A 10,542-nucleotide genomic window follows, 5' to 3' on the forward strand; every position below is an offset into this window, starting at 1 on the left:
AAAATATAAGCCGCTAAGCATTAATTTCGACAATTTATATATCAAATCTAGAGAAATATCTTTTTGTAAATTACTCCAAGGAGTTTCATAAGAATTGTTTAATTATGAAAAGGCACAAAATAAAATAAAAGATGATCATTCATTCCATTGCATATCGTTTATTATTATTCCTGATTTATAAATTAGAGAATATAACTTATTCATGTACACGTGCGCTACAACGATTACTTGATATCTTGATTTTCACGACAGTCGGGAGAGGAGAAAATGTCACTCGAGAAGTTTCTAACTGACTCGTTCGCTTCGAGAAATGTAATTTTCCTTCGTTCGCCTATAGCATATATGTATGCGCAAAGAAGCCTTAATTAGTGTGTTTACGCGTAGTGTGTCTATCGCAGGATATTTGTAAACTCGGCCCGTTTGCAAAAGAAAACCGAGTCTTTTCTTTACGAAACGCCGCGGAATGCGACGCTTTGTAAAGATATACTGGACCTTTTTTTTTTTTTATTATGGACGGAGGCTGAATCTGTAAACGTCCTTCGACAGAGACATCACAAGGAGATGCGTCGGGACGAGATCAAGAAAGATTTTTGCTTATTTCCAACCTCGATTTCAGACCTGGCTAAAATATATTATAGCTGTGTACAAACGTCTCCGTTATAAAATAATAAATATCGTATATCTATATGTATTTGTGTGTATGTATGTATGTGTTTGTTCTGTAGTTATGTATATGTGGAGACAGGGAGGAGGAGATCGAAGAGAGAATGTGATGTAAGTAGAGACGGTACGAGACTGCGTAAAAGCACAAACGAACAATAAAATGGGGTGTATGTGTGTGTATGTGTGTGGATAGAGTGAAGGAATAGGAAATACAAATCGTTTCCCTTTGGCCTAGTAAATCTGCCGTCTAACTCATCTCACGTTCTAATCTAATCTAATCTATATTACCTACCTACGTCAATAATCAAGTTAATCATTTGGTATAATTGCATTCGCGAAAGATAACCGAGCTATCTATATACACTAAGATTCCACATAACGCGACGAGACGTTATCATCTAATTGATTGATAGTGACATAAACTTCACCATATATTGCTCCTCGCATTTTTCCACATATCGTTTTGTGAAGATTGCATCTCGTCTCACTCGCTGTCCTATCGAAAAGAACAATAAGATAAGATCGATAGCGTATACATAAACTATTTGCGAGCCTTGAACGAGCGAGTTTCCTTACCAACGACGTGCAAGATCGATCTCGAGATTTTCCGCGTGAAGTCGCGGTCGGGAACGGTCCCGCGGAATATCCGAGTTCAGAACACGTTCGCCAAATACGTCGCGGCGATCTATATGCTAGTCACATTCACACTCTAAATTACGTTTGTTTTCTCACTCTCATAGAAGTACATAACTAACAATAAATAAGATCCTAGTGCATATGGCTAACTTAGAATAATTCATTGTGTAAAATGAATTTATCTTTGGATTTAAATGCAGCGTCCATCTTGTTGGCGTCGCGAAAAATGTTCGCAGGTTCAGCCTCCTTTCAAGAGGGAACCTCACCTTTTTCTTCTTTTCTTTTTCGTCTTCTTCGCATCCCGCTATAACACAATAGCGTTATAGTTGAGACAGTTTAGGAACCGCAATCGCGCATCACCTAATACCGCGCGTGAAATGTGGATACAAACAATATTTCGCGTTATCTTCCGATTTCTAATGCACTGTTCATGATATGATAATAATGCATTTGACAACTACGTTAACGCGTTTGCGAAATCATGGTGCATTCGCAAACAATATTGATCACATCAAATCTTACATATATTTTAAATGGTTGCGATTTTCATATGTGTATATACATATATATGTATATGTATACATACATATTACATACATATGCTATCGCGCGCGTTTGTAACTTCTCAGATACTCTTAAAATAAAATAAAACATTCTTGAAGAATATTTTTTTAAATTTTGGCGACATAGTTCGATCTTTTTTAACTATGTTTACTATAATTCTCTGGCAGTTTTTCTAAAATGCCTGAGGAGAAATATCATAAAATTCATACTTGAAAACTCTGGAAAAGTAAATTAATAAAATACACAAAGTGTAGGACTGTAATAAAAATAAGAAATTTTTTTAAGCAATATCGATCCGTGATAAATATTTTTGTTATTTTATAGTTAAAAAAGATCAAATTATTGTAGATATATTGCCAAAATATAAAAAACTTACAAAAATGTTTTATTTTACATTTGAGAAGGTCGAGAATTTATAAACGATAGTATATATATATATATATATATAAGGAATTTATGTCAGAAGGATAAATAGTTTGAATAAGATATTGATAACAGAGGAAGATACACACCATTGTAACATTTACTTTTTAATTGTATCTCATTGACGAATTAAACTGAGGAATGTGCAGCGCAGGTACTTTTCCATGATAAAGAAAATGTACGTCATGATAGCAAGTAGTATAGCTACAAGCTCATGAATACTTATGCAAAAAATAGGTGAATCGTAAAACGAATCGAAAGGAATTTCCTAAACTACTCTTTAATTTTTTTTTAAATCAGGATTTGATTTTGAGAACAAATGTTTTTTTTTATTTTCTTATGTACTTATGTACTTTTTTTATTTTCTTATGTAGTTTTTATTTATGTATTTTTTTTATTTTCTTATGTAGTTTTTACCGTACAAAATTAAGATTGTATAAAAAAAAATAAGATTTAATCGAGAACGTTAGCTTAAAATAATAAAGAATGATTTGCATAAAATAAACTTTCTATTGATTCCTTCGTATCACCTACTTTTTGCGATGTAAAAGCAGACTTGTTGACAATCCCTGTTATCATTACAAATGGTAAAATTTTATATCGTACGTAGCGATATAATGACACATTTCAGCTACTGCTCACAAATGATTTCATTAAATAAACTTCAAAACACTACAGTGTTTTATACGAACACGTGCGACAAATTGATAAAGAGTATAAGGCACGATCGTGAACCTTAAACGGAGAATCGAAAAATCCAACGAATAATTTAAAGGCATCTTCTGTGCTCACATACAAGAAAGTGGTGTGTGATCAGACATTAACGACAAAATTTTAATCCTCTAATAATCTTTATAGAATTACTCGTTAGCGATAAACGTTTTGCTCATTACAATTCCGATTTTTCTTTTCTATACATAGTCTTCTGAGATTCAAAATAGTTGCTTAATACCGATTAGTATTTCAAGTATAATTCTATACTTTACATTTAATCCGCGAATCCAATCTGTATCCTTACTTCCAATTCAATCTATAACTGTTTACATGATTTATGTGTCTGATCGTGCCACGCTTCTTCTCCCACGATTGATCATCCGATTACTCATTATGGTTCACACCTAATAACTTCGCCGCATCGTCCGCCGAGCTTAGAAGAACCTTGTCGAGTAAACCTTTCTCGCGTATCCCCAGCAAGTTGGAGATCAGGTCGTTGTCTCCACTCTCGCTAGGTACCTCCGCGGGAGGCGGCGGGGAAGGCAGCAAGGCGGGTACGGCGCCCTGTGGACCATCGTTCGCCATTCTACCAGTGAGAGTGGCCATATTATCGTAGTGATTGTACCGCATCAGGGCGCAGGGTGCCGCATCCGCCGTTGCTACCGCCGCGACGGTCGGCAAGGAGATTCTATCTTGAGTACGGGGTCTGCTGGTGTTGGTGGAGATCGGTGAGTGCTGCTGGCTCCTGGGAGTTATCGTTGGTGGCTGCGTGGGCGAGTTGTCCTCGTCGCCGCTGTTGGCTATATACATGGCGGAGTCCACCGACTCGTGCTTCTTACGATGGCGCAGCATGCTGTGTTTGAGCGTGAATTTCCTGGTACATATGTCGCATTCGAAGGGCCTCTCACCCGTGTGGGTCCTCATGTGACGCCGGAGATCCTCCGCGGACCAAAATCGTCTCAAGCAGAAAGCGCACACAACCTGGACGGAGGAGATACAGGAATGTTACTTCAATTGTATTATCGAGTGACACAAAGTGAAAGCACTTAGAAAATGTATATTTGACGTTATATTTATTAATTTTTTTATACGAATCATGTTCACGTATCCATTTTTGTAGAAATCTTTTTAGAATTCCGTTATACCTTATTACCTTTCTGTTGCTGTAATCGGGGAAACGGCCTTTCTTTTCTTCTCCGTCACTGGGATGCTGGTGCGACGCTAACATCTGATCTTCGTTTGCATCTATATTCATGGACGCCATGTCGAGAGCGCCCTTGGCCTTCAACATGTCGTACGAACGACTATGACTGGCCTTGATGTGGTCCAGGCAGTCCTGACGTTCCGAGAAACCGCTGTCGCACAGATAACATTTGAAGGGTACGTCGCCAGGACTCGGAGACAATCTTGGTGATTTGCGTGATCTGGTGGCGTCATTTATCGAGGGGGACACGTTGGAAGTCGGCTTCGCAGCTGTGACGGCAGACGGCGTGTTCTCCATGTTGTCAGACATGCTCGATGAACGGCTCTCGTAATCGCTCTGGTCGTTTTGCGCGGGGCATTGAGGCGAACTGTTCTGTTGATCGCTAGATTCCGATCTAGATGCGTTCTTACGGTGCTTACTCGACCGGTGCTTCTTCAGATTGCCCAATGTCGCGAACGTCGAGCTTGGGCACTGATGGCATTTGAACGGCCTCTCGGGCACATTCCTCATGGAGAACGTGTTACTGCCGTTGCTGCTGTTGCTGCTGCTAGCGACTACCTGAACGTCAGGCGAGGATGAATTCCTAACACGGCGCATCTTGTTCGCCTTCGCCTTGTGCTTTCTCAACAAATGGCGGTCGCAGTTGGACTTTGTAGTGAAATGATGCGAACAATGAATGCACTGATACGGCTTCTGACCGGTGTGGGTGAGAATGTGTCGTCTCAGCGACGAAGTCCATGGAAATTGACGTTTACAATATGGACATGAAACGCGGTTCGGTGCCATTGAATACGCGGACTTCTTCTTCTTTTTCTTCTTCTTGTTTGGCGTGACATCATTCCCGGAGTTCAACGAGTTCATAGAATCGGATTTTTCACTGCCGGAATTATTACCGCTGGTCGATGCAACGGGGCCCTCCTCGTCACTCAAATATTGCGGTTGAAATTGCTGATATTGCTGAGACGCATTGTCTAAAAGCTTTGAGACACTAGCGAGGTCGGGTGTCCCGTCTTCGAGTTTGCCTTGTTCTTTTTCAGTGGATTGTGTCGTTTTTTCAGTGCGTATTGACTTACTTTCAGCCACGGATTCTTCCAAATCGGCGTCATCGATCTTATTCCGTGTGGACTGTTTATCGTGGATTTCTTCCGAGGTTTCTTCCGTGGGCTCGGTCGCTTCCGTTTTTACGACGATATCTTTAACATCGCTGCTTTCTAACTGATCTCTCAACAAACTCATACTAGGCTCGCGTTGAGTTTGCGACTCCTGATCTCGATCTCCCGGCTCCTCGTCTATCACCATTTCGTCGTCTGAATCATTATCATCTACTTTGTTGGCCTTCAGCTGTTGCGCCAAAATCGCGTATTTTACTTGGTCCGAGATAGGATGTGTGCCGTAGTCCGTCGATGTGACTGATGTGTCGACGTTCGGAAGAATGCTCGAATATGGCTGAACTACTTGCGAGGTTGACGGGCCAGTATTCTGTACCATAGATGGATGACTCGCAGGTGGTCTGCCTCTAGTCGAATGTCCGCCGCGAGGCCTTTGACTCCAATACTGCGGATGCTGTTGCTTGATATGCCGTTCCATATTACTCCTCAGTGTGAATCTCGCCGTGCAGTGCTCGCAAGTAAAAGGTCTCTCGGTACGATATCTGCGTTGCTTTTGCTTGGGGATTAACACTCCGTTCTTGAGTACCATCTTCACGGGATCGTTTGACGGGATACTTTCTGTTTTTTCGCGGCTCGGCGCGGTCTGATTAGTAATCTGCGTATTTATCAAGTTTGTATAAGCATTTTGTTCACTCGGGGATTGCGGAGTGTCTCTTGTTTGCGGATACGTTGCGTAGCTGGTGCTGGGCAGTGACGGATCAACTGAAAGTGTGCCGCCACCAGTGAGCTGCAAACCTCTAACCAGTTCCTTCTGCAGTCTGCCCTTCGTTAATTCCTGGCCGAACATGTGAGGACTGAGGAAGTACGGCGGTATCATGCTGGCACCAGTTAACGTGCCGAAATTGCGATAAATAGTATTCGCATAAAGAGTCTCCAGTGAGGTCGTTGGTGAACTCTCGCGTGCTCTGTTCAGTAGGGCTTGAGTCAGCAGCAGCGCTGGATTCGTGGCATACAATTCCTGTTGATTACTCTTAAACCGCTTCTCCTCCTGCGACCCGGAATCCTCGGCTTCCCTCTTTCGCTTTCTGCTCAGATCCAGCACATCCATGGACAGATCTAATGGACCGTCCTCCCCCGAGCTCAACCCAGAGCTTGTCGAGGGCTTCGTCAGGTTCATCGGACTAGCTTGAATTCTTTGGTGTGTATCCGTTTTGGTATCACTGACTAGAGACACGCTGCCGTCCGAGGATCCCGACTCGACATCGTCGTCGATCTTCGAATAATTAGATTTCACGATCATATCGTGAGAAAGGTTTGCTTCGTCGGCGTTTCTTTTGACAAGGTTGAGAGCCTGCATCTTCACTCTGAACGCGTCCGATTTATCATAGCGATTCATCGTTACCTCTGAGCGAATGTTCGATGGTCCAGGATTACAGTCCATCGCTATAGACGGATAATGTATTTGTTGTGATTGAGAAGTCTCTTCGCGTTCATTCGGATAAATAAGCGTCTTCCGCACATCTTCTCTGATGACTCTGGGCGAGCTTCTCTCGATGTTTTCATTTGTCGAATCCTCATTCGGATGATAGATTAGTGCATTCTTAACGTCTTCCTTGCTGATCATCCCATGACGATTCTTCACGTGCCTCTCACAATTCGCTTTGGTGGTGAACGCATAATTGCAGAGAGAACACTCGAACGGCCTATCACCGTTATGCGATCTCAGATGCTTCATCAGGGCGCCCTTGTCAGTACTGCTATACGGACACATATTGCACGGATACGACATACCCGGTTCCACGTTCATATGCGCGCGATTGTGTCCTTTCAGTGCTCGCAAATTAGGAAATACAGATGAGCATAGTCTACATGGAAACTCGCCCTTCAGTTTCATCTTCCGAAATTCCGCGGTGAAGGCATCCTGCGCCTCTTCTTCATTGTATTCGGACGAACAGGTGCCTGACGAGCCTGAAGATCCAATATTCGGATTGAACTTCATGTTATTCTCGGGCGTGCTCGCATCCGATCGAGGAAAGGTCTGTAGTCCATTTAGACTAACGGATAGAATGCTCGGGATATCTGCTAGATCCTTAGTCTCCTTCGGTTCCCTGATTTCGTTTGATTCTCGTGGCTCTTTCACCTCGTGCGCCAAAGACTTGTTCTGCAGATCCAACACAGCGAAGAACATCTCGCGCTTCGTCTTGGGATCATCGGGCTGCGGGCTGCTTGGATTGTCTAGCTCTGTCTCGAGATTGTTGTTAGTGCTGATATCGTTGTTATTATTGTTGTCATTGCTGTTTCTTTTGTTCTTGTAGGGACCCTTGCATTCCTTCTCGTGGGCAAGCTGGGCTTGTCTGCAGGGGAACGCGTGCAAGCACTTCATGCATTGGAACCTATTGGCTTCGCCAGAGGCCGGCCGATGCAGTTCACGCTCGCACATCGCCCGAGCGATCGTCGGAAATTTGATAGACGAAAAATCGATGAACGTCAGATCCCTGAAACCGTCCACGGTGTTGCGTAGGCTACGGCTGTTGTTGCCTTCCGGGTTCTTCTTGTAGTGTCTCATTGATCGATGAAGGTTCAGCGCGCGATGGTTCTTGAACGACTGGTTGCAGGTCTCGCACGTAGCTGGAGAACCCGGATGCATACGCTCCATATGGGATTCCAAAATCGCACTGCTCGCGAAATCCTGACTACAGAGCGAACAACCGAAGGTTTTGTGCTCATCCTCTGGCCGACACCTGATCGACGTCTTGTTGTTGTTCAAAAGGATCTTATGTCTCCTCTGATCCTCCATGTCACTGATGTCCTCGTCCGCGCACTTCCGCTTGTTACCGCGGTTGTTGCTGGGCGACGGTTGCTGTCGATCGTCGATCAGATCTGGTGAATTGTGCCTGGCTATCTCATTGTTGTTATACTCGTCCTGACTCGTCCCGGCCGGTCTCTCCGAACCGCTGCTGCCTTCAGAGTCCGTGCAGCTGTTCGGCGACACCATCCGATGGGTACACCTCACGTGCCGGTTCATGTTGCCGTTCGTCGTGAACGACATATCGCAGTGTTTGCACTTGAACGGCCGTTCGCCCGAGTGCACCAGCACGTGCCGGTCCAGCGAGCTCGCCGAACTGAGCACCTTATTACATACGCTGCAACTGTAGTCCTCTTCGCCGCTGCAGTCTGTGCTGCGAGGTGAATTGTGGCCGCGCAGATGATTCGTCAGTTCGTGGGAACTGGAAAATACCGACGGGCACGTCGGGCATGGATGCGCTCCATTCTCCGACAGCTCAACCTACATTTTTCGGAGAAAAATATACCATTTTTTAAAGATTTTGCAATACATTGTCATGTAAAAGCGCAACTTTATTACTGACAATACGAAAATATATTTTTATTTACGTTAATTTACTCCTTTTAAATTCTAATAAGATTGATCATTTTAAATTAATGATTTTTTATTATTAATTTTACACAAAAATTATGTAAAACAATTAACACAAAAAATGTAACATTGATATAATTTGTAAGCAAACTGTAGAAAATATATCTTTTCAGTAAAATTAATTTTATGTTATATTAAATTAACATGTATTTTAATCATTTACGTTTTAAAACACATTATTTTCATATTCACTGACTCATAAATTGAATTATTTTGGCATTATTGAATATTAGTTTAACACAAAATATTTAAATAACAAAATCATATTTTGTTAAATTAACACTCGAATATGTTCACAATTCAACACAAAATCGTAATAAGGATTGTTTGTAATATAAATACAGAATATTTTTTACTTTGTACTAAGCTTTTTTTAAGTAAATTAAACTTTTTTTTTCAATTTATTAGTAATGTATCAAATGTCTATAATAGACCTTATGTTAGAATATGATATAAAATATATTTACACTTGAAGATGGTGATGCAGCATTAATTTGCGTTTCGTTTTCCTGTTCCTGGCTGGGTCCATTTTCGGGTCCAGTCACTGTAACACATAAAATGTAACATTTAATTTAAAGTATCAGAACATTGAGTATAAAATAATAAAATGCATAGAATATATGAAGATTAAGTTTTTAATAAATTACAATTAACTATCATATAAGTGGCTAATTTTTATTTTTATTGAAATATTCAACTGAAAACCAAATATTTAAGTGTATAAATAATTGAGGAAACTGAGCTTCATGTTATGATTTCTCATTCATTCCTCGGACAGAGATGTCAGGAAGACCGGAAAAACCCGCAGAGCGAGCGTGACTTCTCTGGACCACAAATCTGCTGACGAAACAGGAAAACCGAGTCGTTTCGGATATAATGAAAAGGCAGTGGATTTATCAATTGAAGCTAAAAATAAAGAGAATGTGTGTATAAAATTATCGCAAGAATATCATTCTTCCGAAATATATTTATATTGCGGTTCGCATAATCGACTATAGATTCTGTATTTCATCACTGAAACACATTTATCTTTCTTTTCTCAAAGAGATACTTAGTTTGCATCAATTCATGCAAATAAAGGCCCTGGAAACAACGCTACAGACATATGCAACAGATATAAAGAAATGTAATCATTGCTACAACTCGGAAGAATCTTTTTAACACGGGGAAAATTGTGCAACCATCTAGATCGCGAATGTATGCGAATGGATGCATAAATCATCATATTGCGCAATTTTTCAAAAAGATTACTGAACAATGTCCGCGATGACGAGAAAGTTACGTTTCGGGTTGCGAAGTCTTGTTGCTGCCTTTATGACACAATTCAAAATTTCGTCCGTGGTATAGCGATTTAAAATGTGTATCGGGGAATATATATCACGCTAACTGATGCGCACCGGCCTTAAAACCGCGGATAAACAGGAGCCACCGCCGGATCCGCCGGTTTAGCCGTACTAGGTAAGGAACTGTGTCAGCGACAGAACAGGACACAAATCTGACTAAGTATTCCGGAAGCTGATACCCAGAGCGAACCGCAGATGGAGCCGAGACAATAACACTTATCAACGTTCTCGTCCGACGTTCTAACCGCATTCGACGGTCTCCATTCTGTATTTACACGCGTACGGACAACGCAGCGAGCATCTTAAGAAACTAGCAATCAGGCTTAGAATTCAAGGTGCGGTAAAATTGGTATTTAAATCATTCAAATCCATTATCAAAAAATCTCGTATCAATAAATACTTTTTCTCTTGATAAGGGAATTATTTGTGAATGTAAATATAATCAAAGTT

General features: G+C 41.5%; 1 protein-coding gene across 1 annotated transcript; it reads right to left on the reverse strand.

Annotated features, from left to right (window-relative positions):
- Nucleotides 1-3,088: 3,088 nt before the first annotated feature.
- Nucleotides 3,089-10,342, reverse strand: LOC108782330 (ras-responsive element-binding protein 1). The gene is given in 4 exon segments (XM_018550588.1): nucleotides 3,089-3,981; nucleotides 4,154-8,599; nucleotides 10,147-10,192; nucleotides 10,194-10,342. Coding segments are annotated over 4 exon segments (5,238 nt in total). The 3' UTR covers nucleotides 3,089-3,384.
- Between the last annotated feature and the right edge of the window lie 200 nt (nucleotides 10,343-10,542).

Source organism: Cyphomyrmex costatus, unplaced genomic scaffold, assembly GCF_001594065.2.
Source record: "Cyphomyrmex costatus isolate MS0001 unplaced genomic scaffold, Ccosl1.0 scaffold123, whole genome shotgun sequence".
NCBI classification, from domain to species: domain Eukaryota; kingdom Metazoa; phylum Arthropoda; class Insecta; order Hymenoptera; family Formicidae; genus Cyphomyrmex; species Cyphomyrmex costatus.